This window comes from Grampus griseus (genome assembly GCF_964374135.1).
Source record: "Grampus griseus genome assembly, chromosome: 10".
NCBI classification, from domain to species: domain Eukaryota; kingdom Metazoa; phylum Chordata; class Mammalia; order Artiodactyla; family Delphinidae; genus Grampus; species Grampus griseus.
Genome location: NC_139004.1, coordinates 40,268,723 through 40,289,146, shown reverse-complemented (window position 1 = coordinate 40,289,146; position 20,424 = coordinate 40,268,723). Strand labels below are relative to the sequence as shown.

At 47.8% G+C, this 20,424-nt stretch overlaps 2 protein-coding genes across 3 annotated transcripts; both read right to left on the bottom strand.

The window, feature by feature from the left end:
• Positions 1-979: 979 nt before the first annotated feature.
• TAP2 (transporter 2, ATP binding cassette subfamily B member) lies at positions 980-13,576 on the bottom strand. 2 transcript variants are annotated; one of them, XM_082664477.1, is made up of 12 exons: positions 13,415-13,576; positions 12,497-12,997; positions 12,302-12,416; positions 9,921-10,051; positions 9,485-9,690; positions 8,731-8,928; positions 8,447-8,575; positions 6,344-6,532; positions 6,033-6,206; positions 5,691-5,850; positions 2,037-2,173; positions 980-1,736 (listed from the first exon to the last, which is right to left on the bottom strand). In XM_082664477.1, exons 2-12 carry the CDS (start codon positions 12,987-12,989, stop codon positions 1,506-1,508), a joined length of 2,163 nt encoding a protein of 720 aa, XP_082520603.1. In that variant the 5' UTR covers positions 12,990-12,997; positions 13,415-13,576; the 3' UTR covers positions 980-1,505. The 2 variants fall into 2 exon arrangements, with proteins under 2 accessions (XP_082520603.1, XP_082520602.1); XM_082664476.1 differs by lacking the exon at positions 13,415-13,576 and adding an exon at positions 13,105-13,190.
• Positions 13,577-15,176: 1,600 nt separating this feature from the next.
• Positions 15,177-19,970, bottom strand: PSMB8 (proteasome 20S subunit beta 8). Its single transcript, XM_082664479.1, has 6 exons — positions 19,779-19,970; positions 17,894-18,041; positions 17,623-17,734; positions 16,439-16,568; positions 15,860-16,064; positions 15,177-15,461 (listed from the first exon to the last, which is right to left on the bottom strand). Exons 1-6 carry the CDS (start codon positions 19,923-19,925, stop codon positions 15,373-15,375), a joined length of 831 nt encoding a protein of 276 aa, XP_082520605.1. The 5' UTR covers positions 19,926-19,970; the 3' UTR covers positions 15,177-15,372.
• Between the last annotated feature and the right edge of the window lie 454 nt (positions 19,971-20,424).

Sequence of the window (20,424 nt, the reverse complement as noted above, 5' to 3'; positions counted from 1 at the left end):
GAGGAAGGAGATTTATTCATTTACCCAACAAACATTTATTTATTGTCCACTATGAATGGAGCCCTGTGCCAGGTAGTAGATATAAAGCTTAATAAGATAGACAGCCTCCCCCGCAAGGGCTCATGGTCTCGTGGAAAGACAGAGGTCTACAGTGGGCGGTGGAGAGTTTAATAGGGACTGTGAGAGGTAAGCCCCAGCAGCAGCGCAACAAGAGCATGTAGAAAGGGCACTTTCTCCAGACTGAGAAGATAAAGCAAGGCTTCTTGGGAGACTTGAATCCTGAGTTGAATCTTAAAGAACTGGGGCAAATCCAGGAGCATCGTTCACCGAATGGCAGGAAACAACATATTCAGAGGCACAAAGGCATCAGGAGGGCAGGAAGTTTGTTGTGGATAGAACTTAATCCAACAAGAAAGGGTGAGACAAACGGGCTAGAAAAATTGTCTCTGAGGAAGATTTGAGCAGAAAAAGGGGTGAAGACACAGGGAGGATTTTACAGGAGTGACATCGTCTTATGCGTCTTTTAGAAAGAATGACTTTGTGAACAATGGCTGGAAGAGGTGCACCAACGGTAGGGGAACCTCTCTGAATATGAGATCATCTCACACTATGAATGAAAGTTACAAGAACGAGATCAGAGAGAAGATAAGGGATTCAGAGCTTTTCGGAGCTAGAAGTGAAAAAGCTTTACTTGATCTGATTATAAAGTAGATTATGACACAAGATGCAACATAATGTATTGGCTGAGAGCGTGGACTCTGGGGTCAGGCCTGGATTCCAAGTCCAATTCCACCACTGTGCAACCTTGGGAAAGTCCTTTAATCTCTTTGAGACTCAGTATTCTCATCCATAAAATGGGGATAATAACTAACAATCTCAAAGGGCTGAGGATAAGGATTAAAAATGATAATACATGAAAAAGGCTTAGCATAGTTCCTACTCTGTACACAGTACACAGTACAGTACACAGTACACAGTAACTCATCAATACTTTATTCATACTGTTAATTAGGGAACAGTCCTCTGTCCCACCATACCCTAGCTCCCCAACAAAATATCAGGTCCTGGTGGGAATAGGGAAGGATACAGAAAGGCAAACTCATGAATACTTATGTCATACTGGTTAACATGTATCTCAAAGAACAATTCAAAGGCTAAGACAGCCAGCAAAATAGTCCCTGTGATTATCTCTGGGATGTGAAACAGTGTGCAGCTTTGCTTTTCTCCTTCCTACCTGTCTCTATTTTCTACATTTCCTATATGAATGTGTGCTATTTATATAAGGAAAAAATATTTTGAAATGTACTTATGATGCCACAGTACAGTACTCAGCACCAGGCAAAGCTCTGTTCATCAAGGAAATAAGGTCCCTGGATACAGAAAGCAACCTCCTGCCCTCCCATGGCCCCAAAAAAAGTACACATGGTCTAAATCTCCATCATCGGGCCTCCAGCTCCAAAAACAACCACCCAGGGGAACACCCCCAGGGAAAGCCAAAGCAGGAGCTACTCTGGGTCACTGAGATGGCCCTGAGAAGGCTCCAGCATCTCTGGGGTCTCAGTCCTCCTGTTCTGCTGCACCAGGCGGGAGTAGAGGTCCTGCCCCTCCATGAGCTGCTTATGCTCCTTCAGCTCTCCCTGGCTCAGCACCAGGATCTGGTCGGCGTTCAGAACCGTGTGCAGCTTGTGGGCGATCACGAGCACCGTGCGGTCCCCGCGAGCTTTCCAGTCCTGCAGCTGAAGGGGGAGGATCATAACACCTCAGAAAGATAAGAATGAGATGGACGCCACGGCCCCACTGGGCACCATCTCTAGTGACTTAGGGTAGAGAAGGCATGAAACACGAGAAGATAAGACAGAACGGGAGGGAAAGGTCTGTGCTGCCCTCCTCTCTCAGAGGGGCTGTGGCAGCTGGAGGATGGGACGGGAGACATGGCGGCATCAGGGATGTCCCCACACCACCCCCACGTAGCCTCCATTCCATCCCAGCCCTAAGAAAGGTCCCACCGCCCCTGCCCCTCCGAGCCCAGTACTCACAGCCTGCTCACACTCCACGTCCAGGGCACTGGTGGCTTCATCCAGGATGAGGACCCGGGGGTCCCTCACAAGGGCCCGGGCGATGGCCAGACGTTGCTTCTGTCCCACAGCCAACTGGTTCCCTTTCTCCCCAACCTCTGAGGAAACCGAGAAATCCCTCTCCTCACACACAGGTGACCACGAAAACATCCTCCTCACAAGCACAGCTGGTATTTCCACAGCCAACAATTAGGCGGATGAGGGCCCGGAGTAGGGGAGGGACCTCTAGGGCTGCCCGTGTAGATAGAGCATCATCACCCTGCCCTGCTCTCCAGGAACAAAGGCTCCTGAGCTGGACAGGCAGCTACAGAACTCATGATGCTGGGGAGGGAGGTGAGTGGGTTTGGCTGAAGGTACCTGTATCCCTAAAGCAATTAGAGAAAGAAGAACAAAAAACCCCAAAGTTAGCAGAAGGAAAGAAATCATAAAGTTCAGATCAGAAATAAATGAAAAAGAAATGAAGAAAGCGATAACAAAGATCAATAAAACTAAAAGCTGGTTCTTTGAGAAGATAAACAAAATTGATAAACCATCAGCAAGAATCATCAAGAAAAAAAGGAAGAGGACGCATATCAATAGAATTAGAAATGAAAAAGGAGAAGTAACAACTGACACTGCAGAAATACAAAGGATCATGAGAGATTACTACAGGCAACTCTATGCCAATAAAATGGACAACCTGGAAGAAATGGACAAATTCTCAGAAAAGCACAACCTTCCGAGACTGAACCAGGAAGAAAGAGAAAATGTAAACAGACCAATCACAAGCACTGAAATTGAAACTGTGATTTAAAATCTTCCAACAAACAAAAGCCCAGGCCCAGATGGCTTCACAGGCGAATTCTATCAAATATTTAGAGAAGAGCTAACACCTATCCTTCTCAAACTCTTCCAAAATATAGCAGAGGGAGGAACACTCCCAAACTCATTCTACGAGGCCACCATCACCCTGATACCAAAACCAAAGATGTCACATCTTTGTTGATGTGACAGAAAAGAAAGAAAACTATAGGCCAATATCACTGATGAACATAGATGCAAAAATCCTCAACAAAATACTAGCAAACAGAATCCAACAGCACATTAAAAGGATCATAAACCATGATCAAGTGGGGTTTATTCCAGGAATGCAAGGATTCTTCAATATATACAAATCAATCAACGTGATACACCATATTAACAAATTGAAGGAGAAAAAGCATATGATCATCTCAATAGATGCAGAAAAAGCTTTCGACAAAATTCAGCACCCATTTATGATAAAAAACCTCCAGAGAGTAGGCATAGAGGGAACTTACCTCAACATAATAAAGGCCATATATGACAAACCCACAGCCAACATCGTTCTCAATGGTGAAAAACTGAAACCATTTCCACTAAGATCAGGAACAAGACAAGGTTGCCCACTCTCACCACTATTATTCAACATACTTTTGGAAGTTTTAGTGACAGCAATCAGAGAAGAAAAAGAAATAAAGGGAATATAAATCAGAAAAGATGAAGTAAAACTGTCACTGTTTGCAGATGACATGATACTATGCATAGAGAATCCTAAAGATGCTACCAGAAAACTAGAGCTAATCAATGAATCTGGTAATGTAGCAGGATACAAAATTAATGCACAGAAATCTCTTTCACTCCTATACACTAATGATGAAAAATCTGAAAGAGAAATTAAGGAAACACTCCCATTTACCATTGCAACAAAAAGAATAAAATACCTAGGGATAAACCTACCTAAGGAGACGAAAGACCTGTATGCAGAAAACTATAAGACACTGATGAAAGAAATTAAAGATGATAAAGACAGATGGAGAGATATACCATGTTCTTGGATTGGAAGAATCAACATTGTGAAAATGACTATATCACCCAAAGCAATCTACAGATTCAATGCAATCCCTATCAAACTACGAATGGCATTTTTCACAGAACAAGAAAAAAAAAATTGCACAATTTATATGGAAACACAAAAGACCCCGAATAGCCAAAGCAATCTTGAGAAAGAAAAACGGAGCTGAAGGAATCAGGCTCCCTGACTTCAGACTATACTACAAAGCTACAGTAATCAAGACAGTACGGTACTGGCACAAAAACAGAAATATAGATCAGTGAAACAGGATAGAAAGCCCAGAGATAAACCCACGCACATATGGTCACCTTAACTTTGATAAAGGAGGCAAGAATATACAATGGAGAAAAGACAGCCTCTTCAATAAGTGGTGCTGGGAAAACTGGACAGCTACATGTAAAAGAATGAAATTAGAACACTCCCTAACACCATACACAAAAATAAACTCAAAGTGGATTAAAGACCTAAATGTAAGGCCAGACACTATAAAACTCTTAGAGGAAAACATAGGCAGAACACTCTATGACATAAATCACAACAAGATCCTTTTTGACCCACCTCCCAAGAGAAAGGGAAATAAAAACAAAAATAAACAAATGGGACCTAATGAAACTTAAAAACTTTTGCACAGCAAAGGAAACCATAAACAAAACCAAAAGACAACCCTCAGAATGGGAGAAAATATATGCAAATGAAGCAAATGACAAAGGATTAATCTCCCAAATTTACAAGCAGCTCAGGCAGCTCATTATCAAAAAAACAAACAACCTAATCCAAAAATGGGCAGAAGACCTAAATAGACATTTCTTCGAAGATATACAGATTGCCAACAAACACATGAAAGGATGCTCAACATCAGTAATCATTAGAGAAATGCAAGTCAAAACTACAATGAGGTATCATCTCACACCGGTCAGAATGGCCATCATCAAAAAATCTACAAACGATAAATACTGGAGAGGGTGTGGAGAAAAGGGAACCCTCTTGCACTGTTGGTGGGAATGTAAATTGATACAGCCACTATGGAGAACAGGATGGAGGTTCCTTAAAAAACTAAAAATAGAACTACCATATGACCCAGCAATCCCACTACTGGGCATATACCCTGAGAAAACCATAATTCAAGAAGAGTCATGTACCACAATGTTCACTGCAGCTCTATTTACAATAGCCAGGACATGGAAGCAATCTAAGTGTCCTTCGACAGATGAATGGATAAAGAAGATGTGGCACATCTATACAATGGAATATCACTCAGCCATAAAAAGAAATGAAATTGATTTATTTGTAGTGAGGTGGATGGACCTAGAGTCTGTCATACAGAGTGAAGTAAGTCAGAAAGAGAAAAACAAATACCGTATGCTAACACATATATATGGAATCTAAAACAAAGGTTCTGAAGAACCTAGGGGCAGGACAGGAATAAAGACACAGATGTAGAGAATGGACTTGAGGACACGGGGAGGGGTAAGGGTAAGCTGGGACAAAGTGAGAGAGTGGCATGGACATATAAACACTACCAAATGTAAACAGATGGCTAGTGGGAAGCAGCAGCATAGCACAGGGAGATCAGCTCGGTGCTTTGTGTCCACATAGAGGGGTGGGATAGGGAGGGTGGGAGGGAGACGCAAGGGGGAGGGGATATGGGGATATATGTATACGTATAGCAGATTCACTTTGTTATAAAGCAGAAACCAACACATCATTGTAAAGCAATTATACTCCAATAAAGATGTTAAAAAAAAAAAAAAAAAAGAAGGTACCTGTATCAAGTCCATGCTTCATTTCCCTTATGAACTCCTCCACTCTGGCCGCCCGTGCAGCAGCCAGCACCTTCTCATCGCTGCAGCCCTTCAGCCCATAAGTGATGTTGTCCCTCACCGAACCCGAAAACAGCACAGGCTCCTGCCCGACCAAAACCACCTGGGCAGAGGCGACAGGAGCAGAGGACCATGTGGAAACCCCCAAGGCAGGGACCCTCCTTTCCTCCTCGCCTACCTACCTCACAATGGACCCCTTGTGTTTCTTCCCCCGTCTCCACCCCCTGCTCTCCGCACATACTTCTTCCATCCAATCTGCAATCCCTCTCCTTCCTCCCCACCCACCTGTTGGTGTAGGTAGTGGCGCTCATACTGGGAGATGGGCTTCCCATCCAGCAGCACCTGTCCCTCGGTGGGCTGGTACAGATTCTGCAGTAGAGCAGCTACTGTGCTCTTTCCAGATCCACTGGGCCCCACCAGTGCGATCATCTTCCCAGGAGGCAGGGTGAATGTCAGACCCTAGAAAAGCCAGGAAAGAGTTAGGGGCCTGCCTGTTTGCCCTCCCTCTCCTCTTCTTTCTATCAGAGAAGGATAAGCTTCTCATCACTCAGGGCGTGAGGGGCCCAGATTCCCTCCCTGGGGTCTCCATTGGGCACCTTGAGCACAGGCTGGTCAGGGCGATTGGGATACACAAAGGAGACGTTCTGGAATTCCATCAGGCCCTGCAGAGTGGGCGGGGCCAGTGTCCCAGTTGGAGGCAGATTTGGCTTTCGGTCCAGGTAGCAGAACACCTTCTCTGCAGCCCCCACATTGCTCAGCATGTCCCCAAACATGTACACCAGGGTCTGCAAAACAGGAAGGCAGGGGTCAGCCAAGCAAAGGAAGCTCCACCAGGAACCAACTTCCCAACTCCTCACACCCTCCCTGTCACACTCCACCCCAGCCATGCTTCTCCCCTCATCCAAAAAAGATTCCCTACCTTTTATATATATAGATAGATAGATATAGATATAGATATATACACATATATATAGATATGTATATTTATTTATTTTTGGCTGCATTGGGTCTTCCTTGCTGCGCACAGGCTTTCTCTAGTTGCGACAAGTGAGGACTACTCTTGGTTGCGGTGCACAGGCTTCTCATTGCAGTGGCTGCTCTTGTTGCAGAGCACGGGCTCTAGGCATGCGGGCTTCAGTAGTTGTGGCACGTGGGCTCAGTAGTTGTGGCTCGTGGGCTCTAGAGCGCAGGCTCAGTAGTTGTGGAGCATGGGCTTAGTTGCTCCACGGCATGTGCGATCTTCCCGGACCAGAGATCAAACCCGTGTCCCCTGCATTGGCAGGCGGATTCTTAACCACTGCGCCACCAGGGAAGTCCTGATTCCCTACTGTTAATGTGCGATTTTTTTTTTTGGCCGTGCCACAGGGCATGTGGGATCCTGTTTCCCTGACCAGCGATCAAACCCGTGCCCCCTGCAGTGGAAGCATGGAGTACTAACCACTGGACCGCCAGGGAAGTCCCCTTAATGTGCAATTTGCTTGAATTTCAAAGGGGCACCAATACCCCATTATTCCAATTTGCCAGGTAAAGGATGGAGACCAGAGTCCTTCCATCCCCAGACCTTTCCAGTTACTCGTACACAGCTCTGTCTGGCCGAGTTACACAGGGAACTCCTTAAAAGCGGGTGCTGTGCCCACCTCCTCTTTGCAGATGCCAGACTGCTTTGCACAGCTCTCCACCCATAAAAGATGTTTAATCCGTGTCTACGAAACTTATAAAGCCCAAGATCCAGTAACTAATTATTTTTGAAAACTGGTAAATATAGGAAGGAACTAAACACTTACTGTGCCTTTCCTAATCAAACTGTACCACTTGGCAACCAAACAGTAGATGAGGACACATCTCCCTTGAGACATGCATCTGATAAATAAGGAATGGGGGAGTGTCACCGTTTTGCCACCGCAAATGATTTAATGGATCTAAGCTTTACTGGTTGCTGTCACCACAGATGTATATGAGAGAGAGAAAGAGATCAGTGTAATATATACCTCTATGAAAAATGTGAAAATCTGATCATTGACTTGCATTTGGTGAAGTTGCTGTTAATTCTCTTGCTGTGGCCATGGCTTTGTGGTTACATGTATTTTAATGTTTACATGTAGTGATACATATTTACAGATGAAACCATATCTTGGATTGCTTCAAAATAATATGGGGGGAGGGAAGAGGGTGGGGTTACAGATTAAATAAGATTGGCCATGAATTGGTAACTGTTAAAACAGATGCTGGGGGATAAACAACAAGGTCTTACCGTATAGCAGAGAGGACTATATTCAATATCCTATGATATATACACACTACTATATAGAAAATAGATAACTAATAAGGACCTACTGTGTAGCACAGGGAACTCTACTCAATACTCTGTAAAGACCTACATGGGAAAAGAATCTAAAAAAGAGTGGATATATGTATAACTGATTCACTTTGCTGTACACCTGAAACTAACACAGCACTGTAAATCAACTATACCCCAATATAAAACAAAAATTTTAAATAAAATAAAGAAAAAAAAAGTTAAAAAAAAAACAGATGTTGGGTGCATGGGGGTTCACATTATAGTTTTTTTCTCTTTTATTGCCCATGTTTGAAATTCTCTATCACAATGAGTTGGGGTTATTTCAGTTTGTTGTTTTTTTTTAAGGGGAACAAATAGAAGACAAAGCGGGAAAAGAGAGCCTGCACAGCTCCTGACTCACTTCCACGTGGTTGCCCACGTCCTCCTGGTAGAGCAGAAAGGAGATCAGCCCGCCCCGGGTGAGGTCCCCAGCCAGGATCTGCTGCAGCCCACGTCTCAGCAATATAACCTTCATTGCCAAGTGCAGCATCTGGAGGGAGAAGGAAAGGGAGCCTGAGAATCTTCCATTCTTTGGCCTCCCTGCCCCTATGACACTGAGCAACCCCCAGACCAGCTGTAGGAAGAGGACCATCACTTTCCCTGCCCCCTCCCTGAGCCCTTCCTCCAGCCACTCAGCCTCCTCACCCTCCTTAAGAGGCAGTAGAGGGCCCTTTCCAGATCTCGTCGCCACCACAGCTGCCGGCATCGGTCAAGAGCCTCCTTATAGCGACGGACCTCTTGCTCCTCCGCCCCAAAACTGCGCACAGTCTGCAGCCCTCCAACTGCCTCACGTACCACCTGTCCTGCTTTCGCCACAGCATCCTGGATCTCCTGAAGGACTGCCTGGAAAAGTGGGGCAGAAGATAGGAGGGGCTGATTCGGCAGAAGACAGCCGACCCCCACGTCTCATTCCAGCCCTTGGAACGCTCTCTTCACGCTAAGTGAAGTAAGTCAGACAGAGAAAGACAAATATTATATGATATCATTTACATGTGGAATCTAAAAAAATAATACAAATGAATCTGCATACAAACAGAAACAGACTCACAGACGTAGAAAACAAACTTATGGTTACCAAAATTGGGGGAAGGGGGAAGTGGATAAATTAAGAGTTTGAGATGAACAGATACAAACTACTAACACAAAATAGATAAGCAACAAGGATTTACTATATAGCACAGGGAACTACATTCAACATCTTTTAATAACCTATAATGAAAAATAACCTGAAAATCTCTCTCTCTCTCTTCCCCGCCACCTCTCTTCCCACCCCACTCTCTGTCACACACACACACAAAGTCCCAGAGGGTCATGGACCTTCTGAAGCCTCTAAGGGCCTGGAGAAGGCCTCTAGGAGAACTTTCTTCTTCCCTGGGGATTCCCTAGCATCCACACGTACCTGATGGCGAGCACTGTACATCTTTTCAGCCGCTGTCATTAGAGGCACCTCAAGCAGAGAAAGGAGGGTGAGTCGAGGTGACAGGTTGAGCATGAAGCTGTAAACTCCCAGCACTTTCACCAGGCTTCGAGACAGCACGTTGGCATTAAGAGGAAGCCAGTTACTCATCAGTTTGGTATCCGAGCTCAGCCGGGAATTCAGCTCCCCTGGGCAGGACAAAGCAGGTGAGGAAACCACGTGTTGTAATGCAGAACCCCCAGAAACTCCCTCCTGAGCTCCCAATCTCACACAGCCCTCCCTCCCTGCAGACTGCCTCTCTACATGGTCCCCAAAGAGAGAAAAACAGCTCCAGGCCTTGGCACCAGGGATGCAGGGGGAGGGCAGTGGAGGGGAAAGGAAATCCTGGGGGACCCCAGACCTGGACTCCAGGCCCTACCTGTCTTAGTCTCCTGGAAGAAAGCAAGGTCCTGGCACAGGAGGGAGGAGAAAAGCAGCTCCCGGACCCGCAGGTTGATTCTGGACATGATGAAGGTGAAGGTGCTTCCTCGGCAGCCTGCAGACAGTGAACTGCGGGGAAGGAGGGCGGCAGAGGATGAAGAGGAGAGATGCAGAGAAGGACGGAGGGAGAGAGAGAAGCAGCGGAGAAAGCATACGAAGAAAACAAATACAAAGTTGGGGGCAGTATATCATGAGAGCAGAAGAGAAACAAATAAGAGAGAGGGAGACACAAGGGGCAGGAATCAACAGACGAAGAGAAAAGAGGACACAGTGAGCCAGCTGTGGGAACCACATCATAACACAGACAGATTCACCAGCATCACTAGTTCATTCTGTTCTAGACAGGAAGGAACAGTACAATAGAAATGGAAAGATGCTGTGAAGGGAAAGAGCCTATGGCTTCCTTCTGACCTGGTCTCTCTCAGGGCCATCCCTCCAGCTTTCCCCTTGGTCTTGGTCTCCTTCCTCCACCCCTAACGTCCTTCTTCCTACTTCCAGATATTGATACTTTCTTGTGGGAACTGTAGCAATGGACTCCCTGCCCTCCCATCTCCAAAGCCCTGGGATCCTGCTGTTCTCCCTCTCCACTGTCCTTGGGATTGGAAAATTCCTCTTAGACCAAGTGAATTTTTACAGTCAAACTCAAAGGAAAACTGTGAAAGCACAAAGGCAGGAACTGTACAAAATATGGGTTTCTAACACAAATCTAATGACCATGTTGAGAGGGCTGCTGGCATACTCAGACATCAAATGGTGAGGGTTTGGACTTTGGTGATCACAGTGAGAACGGAGAGAAAGGAGCCATAGGAGCACGTTTTGAGTGTGGCAAATGCAAGAACGTGAGAAAGGCAGCGACGACGCTGGTGCTTGGAGCTGAGGATACTGATGGTTTCATGAATGGGAATAAGAAGAGGGAGGCATTTTCAAGGAGACCAGGAGGGAGTGGGATGCACTTGGAGTTCTGGGTGCATGGAGTCTGAGGTGACAGGGCGTCATCCAGTGGGAACGTCAAGGAGGCCTCTGGATTACAAGACTGGAGCTGGATGTGGGAATGTGGATGTGGGAATGTCCTGCAGACGTGAGCTGCATTAGCTCAACAGGAAAAATGTTCTTAAAGATCAAAGAACTGAGTCCTGAGAAAAGTCCATAATTAAGGATCCAGAGGAGGACGGTTCTCCAGAAGAGGCAGAGTGGACTGGAAAGTAGAAAGGGAGTTCATAAAAGCTACCTGAAGAACAAGATCAATCATAAGAGATTGTTCTGGGACTTCCCTGGTGGTCCAGTGGTTAAGACTCCGAGCTCCCAATGCAGGGGGCCCAGGTTCGATCCCTGGTCAGGAAACTAGATCCCGCATGCTGCAGCTGAGAGACCATATGCCGCAACTAAGACCCAGCACAGACAAATAAATAAGATACATAAGTAAATAATTTTTTTAAAAAAGAGAGATTGTTCTGATGCCAGATGCTACAGACACATAGAGAGCTGAGGGCTGATTTTTTTTTTTTAAAGCAGCAGCTTGATCATTAAGAAGTTCACTTTTAAGTAGTTTCAGCAAAGAGTAGTAAGTATGAAATAATGAAGAACTGGTTTTTGAGGGATTCTAAATGAAGTATGACCATATCAAAGGAGCAGGATCAAGCAGCCAGCTGGTATTTGGGGAAGGCTAGTGAGGTACTCGCACGACCCTGAGAATGAGCACCTTCTTAAATTCTGCAGCCTAGGTGCCTGACTCACCTGATCCTAGTCCCAGCCCTATCAAGCAGTTAGTTAATTAGTTACTTAGTTTGTAGACAGCGGACTCCTGGCTACGTCTTAAAACAGAAGGAAAAGTAAATGAAGTGGAAAAGAGTAAAGATGCTGGAAAGAAAGGTGACAAGCCTCAGAGTAAGATCTTCCAGGATAGACAAGATGACTTAAGGACGAAGAGTCAGGAGGAAGAAACATGCCCACCCTGACAACTGGATAACTGTGGAAACAAACACAGGGTGGGAGGTTGGAGACAGAAAAGAGAAATGGAACTTCATGGAGATAAAAATGTTGAGAGGTAACTGAGAGACATTCCATTCGACACATAAACACCTTTTGTACTACATTCACTCCTATCCGTAACTATAATAAGTAATATAAACTCTGAAGATGTTGGAGCCACGTGGTGAACGGAGGAATAAATGAGTGGATGCATGACATAGAACGGTGAATGAACAAATACAGATTTTTTAGTTTAAGTATTTTGTGCTTTGGGCACAAGAGGGTCTGAAAACAGTTAGGAAAGTGAGGGCCCCTGTAAAAACTGGGAGCTAGCAAATCACCATCACCTACCTCCCAACAGAGAAGAGACACATGAAAAAGATGGCGCTGGCAAAGACATCAGGATCAAAATCACCTCCCAGGATGTCAATCACAAGACCAGAATAGTAAGAGATTAATGTCTCACCTGCGGGAAGACAACAGTGAATGTGCTGGTGCCCAGGGCCTTTTCCCACCTCCAAGTCACAGCGCCCTCTCCCGACTCACCCAACACGGCAACAGCGAGGAAGAAGAAGGCCACACCCAGGAAAGGCAGGTCTGGCCTTGAGAGCTTCAGCAACCTCCACATCAAGGCTCTGTTGTTCTCCTGGCCCTGCTCCCTCTCCCGGGCTCCTGGAGGGCTCAGCACAGCCCACACGCCCCAGCTCAGCCCTGCCGCTCCGTAACCCAGCAGCAGCCAGCTCCACGGGGCTGAAGCCGCCCTGGCTGGGGGAGCACTCAAGGTCCCCGGGACCAGGGCCCGCAGGGAGAGAAACAGAGGGGTCACCAGGCAGAGGGGGGGCAGCAGTGCTCCCGCAAACCTCAGCAGCCCTCCCAGCCTCAAAAGCCACCAAAGCCCTCCCAGTCGCAAGGTGCCTTCTAGCCACAGGCCTGGAAGCCCGCGGGGAAGCAGAGCCCCCAGGGTCCCCTGCAGCAGCCAGAGTAACGCCCAGTCGGCCAGCAGCAGGAAGGCCCAGGGTCTCAGGTCAGGGAGCCGCATGGCGAGATCTAGGGGTAGAAGGTGAGAAACGACAGAGGTGAGTCCCAATCCTTGTCCCCACTCCTCCCCACTCGCACTCCGCCGAACGCGTCCACGGGCTTCCCATTTTATTTACCCAGTGCTACCCTGAAAGATGCCTGAAAAGTGCTTGGTCCTCTCCCTCCTAGGATCCCAGGCATTCGGCCTGACAGAGGGAGCTGGGAAGCCTGACCACCTGCAGCCTCATCCTCTAAAAAAAGACCCGTGACCCCCTCCCCCCACCCCGCCCCCGCCAGCCGCCCCCGCCGAGTTCCAAAGGGCCAGGCGGTCCCGCCCCGCTCCCTTGCTCCCGGGGTCCAGAAGGGCTGGAAGCCTGGGACGCGGAGTGGCTGGTGGATGGGCTGCGTCCCAGTTAGAGCTCCAGGTTCCCACGCGCACCAACTCACCGGAGGGGACTTCTGGGCTGCAGCTCGGAGGTCTTTCCTTTACGTGCCAGGGGCCGAGCTCTGAAGTGCCCTCGCGCCGCCTCCGCTTCGTTTCCCCTCTGTCGGCGGGCGAGGATCCCCGAGCCAGGGCGGCCGGGCTCCCTCGGCTTTCGCTTTCGCTTCCGCAGCCGGTGCCCGGTGCTGGGCCCGGCGGCCAGCAGGCGGCGCGCGACACCTGCAGCCCGCGGAACAGACCCCTGAGTCCTGCTCCACGTGCCAGGCCCCGGTTAGTCTCCACCCTCAGCAACAGTTACTCTGTCATAGGAAACGGCTGCAGTTTTTTAAATTGCCACTAAGTAAAATAGAGCTGTTTCGAGGATTGGGATGCTTTGTAATTGGAGAACCGCTGGATTTTCAGACCTCAGCTCTGAACCTATTTTGAGAACTGCCCTCTTTCCCAATCCAAGTTCCAGATGTAGGATCTTGGGGTTTAAAACAACAACAACTAACAAACAAACAAAACACACACACACACACACACACACGAAACAGAGCCAGAGTCCAAGCGAGAAACACACAGGACTTCTATACAGAAGGCCCAGCTACTCTCACCAGGACCTAAGTGAGTTTCCACTTACAGATTCTGAGCTGAGAAGGCCCCCCACCACTGCACATCTTCCCTGTCTTTCTCAGCACAGCTCCTGAGCAGAGAAAGTGTTCAGACGCCTCTAGATTTATGCTTCAGATTATGGTGGAACCACCTTCCTCATATGAGGGAAGTAGATTTTGTTTCTTAGTTTAACACTGATCAGCACAGTAGTCAGGTTTCTATAGGTCCTGCCAGACCCAGAGCCCATCTATGGGGCAGGTAGGTTGGTTTATTCCAGAAATAACTCTTCTGGTTGAAACCACCTCCCAGACTCAACATATTCCCCAAGGGAGGGCCACGTGGATTCCAATGCACCCTTTTGAAATGTTATTGGCACGGCTTCCATGGGTCACTTCAAATTTCGATTTGAAGTTAGAGGATTACTAAAACTTCTCCAACCCCGTCCATTCTGGGATTTTAAGGATCTCTCTCTAACGAAAAAGCTCCATGTTCAGCTGCTTCCTACTTACAAGCTCTTCCTTTGACGAACTCTCCTTGGAGAGGTGACAGTGTCCTGCTCCTTCCTGAAATCCCAGCGTGATTCAGAAAATCTCATTCTGTCTCATCTTTCTAACCTGGTTACCTTTTCCTCATATTTCCAACTTCAGCGAGTCCTCCTTATCTCCTCTTCCACTTCAATCACAGTCGTGTCATCTTGCAATGGAGTGTGACCCATCATGAAATGGAACCCCTAACGTCCATCTTTCCATGTAATATCCAATCTCTCCACGGGGTTATTTGAGATAAATGGGACCGTGTTTACGATTACCGCACACACGTGAGGAAGAAGCTTGTTCATCCTACTTTACCAAGTCAAAAACAGTTGTTCTAAGCACACTACACCCAGATACCCAAACCATTAACAACTGACTACACAGGAGCCTTCAGGCTGTGTGCCTAACCTGAATTAAATTGCACCTAAGTGTCCACAGACAATGTTGAACCTTCCCGAGGTCCTGGAGAGATGAAAGTGGAAGGAAAGCCCAGAGGAATATTTGATGAGACCCCATTTCTTAGGTAGGGGTTTGAGTCTCTTTTCTCAGGAAAAGTCTGTCTTTATTTCCTGATCCCTCCTCCCAACAAGCCCAGCCCAGAGCCCTCACAAGGCCACAACACAGAGGCTTTTATAACCGTTTTCCTTTATTGTGCTTGGTGGGACACCCAGAAGGTTGGGCTGGGGGTGATACTCACGGAGACAGAGAACACACAAAAGGATAAACTACACGCTGCCTCCCAGTGGCCCCTGGTTCTCTATCTCTGGGTCAGGTCAGGCCCCCCTTTCTCCTGGGGTGTAACCTGGCCCAGGTCCCCAAGTCCACCACTGCCACCATTACTGACTGGCCTCACGGTACTGGTACATCAGGTCACTGACGTCTGTACTTTCCACTTTCAACCAACCGTCCTCCTTCACGTGGTACACTGCAGGCAAAGGAGAAAGAACAGAGTCGGGCTTCCCTGGTGGCGCAGTGGTTGAGAGTCCGCCTGCCGATGCAGGGGACGCGGGTTCGTGCCCCGGTCTGGGAAGATCCCACATGCCACGGAGCGGCTGGGCCCGTGAGGTACCACAAAAAAAAAAAAAAAAAAAAAGAACAGAGTCACCTTCCCTTCAGCAAGATCCTGCTAATGATGTTACGTTGAAGGCGACAACAGCAACACACACTCTCAAAGCCCTTATTACGGGGATTGCAATGCCCCCTTCAGGCTCTGAAAACCCGCTCCCTGCCACTCAGCCTCCCCCATGTCTCCCAATCTCAACCCCCCTCCTTCTTCCTCACTCCCCAGGGGCGTGGCAGGGGAGGAGGGCATTGGTTTCTTACTATTGACAACGCCTCCAGAATAGCTGTCTCGGTGGGTGGCATGAACAATTGCCCTTCGGCCCAGGTCACAGGCCTCTTCAATGCTAAGGTCAGGTCTATAGCCAGTATCCATGACCCCATAGGCATGGGAGCACCCACTACCGGTGGAGAACATATTTCCCGAGAGCCGAGTCCCATCTGCATCCACGTAGTAGAGTCCAGGCCCCTATAGGATGCAAGAAGGGTCTAGGTTGGAAGTGGAAAGGAAGTTGTTGGTAACATCCAGATTCAAGTGTGAGCCATGAGAAGTGGACCAAAGACTTAGGCTGACCCCAGGAACATCTGAACCAGGAGCACACTGTGGGAACAATCATAGAACTTAAGGGAGGAAAAACAAACTTGGAATCAGCTATTTGATCCAAAGGGACAAGCTTATGGAACAATGGTCCACATCCAGACCCAGAAATTGCCAGTGGGTAACAGTTCTATAACCGAGTGTTCTCTGCGCCACGTACCCTGTAGGGGAGGGAGTGGGAGTGTAAGGTGGGGAAACTGACCTCTCATCCACATGTGGGAATATGGAGAAGGGAGGGGACTCACTTTCTTGTCCCAGCCACAGATCATGCTGCCCATGGAGAGGCCCATGCCCCGGTACTGGCACATCATGTTGGAGAGCAGTTTGGAGGCTGCAGACACAGAGATACGCTCACCATTCCGCAGATAGTACAGCCTGGGTGAGAACAGGAAGGTTCCAGGAGAGGACTTAGAGGTGACAGGAGAAGGCTAGCCCTCCTAGCAGCCCACTTGATGGGCAGAAAATGATTGAAGAGATAAGCATTTGAAAGGAGTGGTTTTGTAGGATCTAAGGATGGGGAAAGATTTGGAATGTATATAGAATTAACTTTTCTTTAGTTTTTGGCTATGTGGCATGTGAAGCATAGTTCCCTACCAGGGATGGAACCTGCGCCCTCTGCATTGGAAGGCGGAGTCTTAACCACTGGACCACCAGGGAAGTCGTCAAAACCACACAAAGAGGGCTTCCCTGGTGGCGCAGTGGTTGCGAGCCTGCCTGCCAATGCAGGGAACATGGGTTCGTGCCCCGGTCCGGGAAGATCCCACATGCCGCGGAGCGGCTGGGCCCGTGAGCCATGGCCGCTGAGCCTGCGCGTCCGGACCCCCGCAACGGGAGAGGCCACAACAGTGAGAGGCCCGCGTACCGGAAAAAAGAAAACAAAAAACAACAAAAAAACACATAAAGAAATCCCAGTAGGGACTTCCCTGGTGGCGCAGTGGTTAAGAATCTGCCTGCCAATGCAGGGGACATGGGTTCAAGCCCTGGTCCAGTAAGATCCCACATGCAGCGAAGCACCTAAGCCCGTGCGCCACAACTACTGAGCCTGCGTGCCACAACTACAGAAGTCCGCTCACCTAGAGCCCGTGCTCTGCAACAAGAGAAGCCACCGCAATGAGAGAAGCCCACGCACTGCAACGAAGACCCAATGCAGCCAAAATAAATAAATAAATAAATAAATTTTAAAAAAGAAATCCCAGTAAATGATAGGATCCCACCAGGGTCGATGCTATTGGTGCTAAATATTGATAATTGACAAATGATCTGGCTTCTTGGCAGGAGCACAGGCTGAGATTTGGGAGAAGGTTTTTAACCACCAAAAGGCTGTTTTGTGAAATATGACATTAGCACTAAGATGCTGGGGGCAGTTAGGAGCAGTGATCTGGAAGATGAAGAATCCAGGCTTAGAAGGGAGGTAAGGGGCTAGGCCTACCTGCACTCCTTCGCCAGCAGACGCTCCCAGTACTGACAGTCAGCTGCACAGCCAGACATGGTGCCAAGCAGGTAAGGGTTCATCTCAATCACCTTGTTCACCGTTAATGTGCCTGGAAGAAGATGGAGTTTGGGGAGAGGAGGAATGACCCCACAGCTCTCCCTGTGTGTCCTAAAACAATATCTGGTCCCACTTTGGTGTAGATGCTGGGCTCCTGCTGAGAGGAGGACCCAGCTCCCCAGATTCTGCCAGCTGGAGAACACACACTCACCAATGTAATTCCCGGCCGAGGCCCGAGAATCCACAGCCACAATCAGCCCGTGCTGGAACTTGAAGGCCAGCGTGGTCGTGCCATGAGCCATCTCGATCTGAATGTTCCTTTTTCCATTCCCACCCAGGGACCGGAAGAATTCAGTGGGCTAAGGAGATAGAAAAGGCAGAGAAAGGGCCACTGAAAACTTCTGAAGCTGGACACTCCAGGAAAAGAATGTAGAGGAAGGAGATACCCAGAAATTCTCCAACCACCAATAAATGAAACAGTTAATAACCTAGCTCTACAAGGAAATGGTTTGGGAGAAGGGAAAGAAGAGGCCATGACACCAACCTTTTCCACATGCCAGCACAATAGACTAAGTGCTACACTAGATTAACTTAGAACAATGGCTTTCAACTCTCATTTTGTATTAGAATTATCTGGGCAATTTTAAAACCTCCTGAGATTCTGATTCAGTTGGTCTTGGGTGGGACCTGGACACTGGTATTTTTTTTAATTGCCCTATAATTGATGTTAATGTGTAGCCGAGATATAGATGCATTTATTTAGGGCAGACTGTGTCTTGTAAGACAGCAGCATTCAGTGGAAATACTTCAAGTTTGTTTCAAGTTTAATTTTTAACATATTTGAACTATTAATTAATTAAAATAAAATATACAATCAGTTGTATTAACTACAAACGTTAAATCTCAGGATGAGCCAAGCTCATCTTAGCCTCAGGGTCTTTGCTGTTGGCCTGCAATACTTTGAAGCTTTGCCTGGATGGCTTCTTCTCTTTATTAAGGTTTCCACTCTGTTGCTCCTTTAGAGAGACCGTCTGTGAGTGTCTCCCAAAATACCTCCCCCAATTTCTTATCTCATTGTTTTTAAAGGTTTTCATTAAAACACTTTAATTTCCTGAAATTGTCTTATTTTCATTTGTTTTTTGTTGGCTTCCTTGCAAAATGTAAACAGAGATCTTGTCTGTCTTGTTTTAACATGTGTCTATCCCTAGCACAAGGAGTGGAGTTTGGCATATAGTAAGTACTCAATGAATATCTGTTGAATGAATGAATGAACGGCGAAAATTTAGTCCATCTGTTTATAAGCTAAACTGACTCTCCCAACTTTGAACACAAATTCTGTGTACCTTCCTTCCTAGAAAACTGGAAAAAGAACACACCTGGTACACAGGTAGAGGTATTCTGAATTCAGCTTAAAATAAAGGTGATTTGATAAAGCCTTCATTCGTAGCTGGGATTGTGACTCTTACTTGATGATAAAACCATGTTTCTGGAAAGTATTAATTGTGTTTTACAATAAATTGACATCTCTGATACATAAAAAAAAAAAGTGCTACCATAACTAAACATTTTAAGGGTGACTGTAATGGTTTTCCATTCATAGGTCATTTAACCCTCAGGAAAAACGTTTTATGAATATTATCCCCATTTTACAGAAGAGAGACCCAAGACCTAGACTAAGGGACTTGATCCAAGGCACACAACTGTGAGTGGCTGAGCCCAGGCTAAACGCTCGAGTTCATAGGTTTTGCAAGACACTACACAGCCCCTGTATCATAGGATAGGCCCATGAGAAAAGCTTCGTGATTTGTTTGTGATGGAGAACGGGCAGGAAAGCTCTCCGGTCGCCCGATGGGAGCCCCCTTCCCGCTCACCTCTCCTTCTTTGTCCTAATCTGCACCTCCTAACCCTCAGGCGGCCAGCCCCCAAGTCCCACGTGGCCTCTTCCCTGGCTCCGGCCCTAGACCCTGGACGTGGCTCTGCTAGACTAAAGGATGGCCCCCTCCGCATTTCCCCGCCTCCGGACAGTCTCAAGGAAGACCCTCCATTACTCTGCTCCCTCCTGCCCGCCTCCCACGGGATTTTCTTACAGCCCTGACCTGCATTCCCAGGGGGAGGGCGAGCTCCGGAGATCGCAGAGAGAAACTGTAGTGACCGGGGTCCGAGCGCTGCCGGCTTCCCGCGTGAGGGAAAGCCCAGTCCTCCCGCTGCCCGCGCGGGGCTCCGCACACGTCCAGCAGCGCCATGACCGCCCAGCACCCGGAGATCTGGCGGCTCTCGGAGGAGGAAGTGAAAGCGAAAGCCCGAAGCCTTAAGGGGAGGGAACCAGAATTTTTTCCACATCCCCCTGCCCTTCTCGAGAAGTGTCCAGTGGGCGTATGGGGACCAGGAGTATTATGCTGGGGACAGGCTTCTCTGATCCGCCTTCATGGAAATTAGGGAAACGGGGGTGATAGACTGCCAGAAGAAAGGAAGAAAGAGAGCGAGCAGCTCGAAAGCTCCCTGGGCGATGAGGTTACTGTAAGAGACACCGACAGGCTGGGGCATCCTCCGGGGACAGTTATGGGGTGGGCAGGGGTCATAGCATCAAAAGCGTAGCCTTAACCAGAAATCTGGAAGTCAGTGAGAACCTGGGAGCAGTTTCAAACCGGGAATGGGGGAGGGGTGTGCCTAGGAGCATCGCTTTATAGAAGTAGGGGAGGGATAGGAGTACGTGGGGGCACTGAGTCTTGAGGACAGACAGGT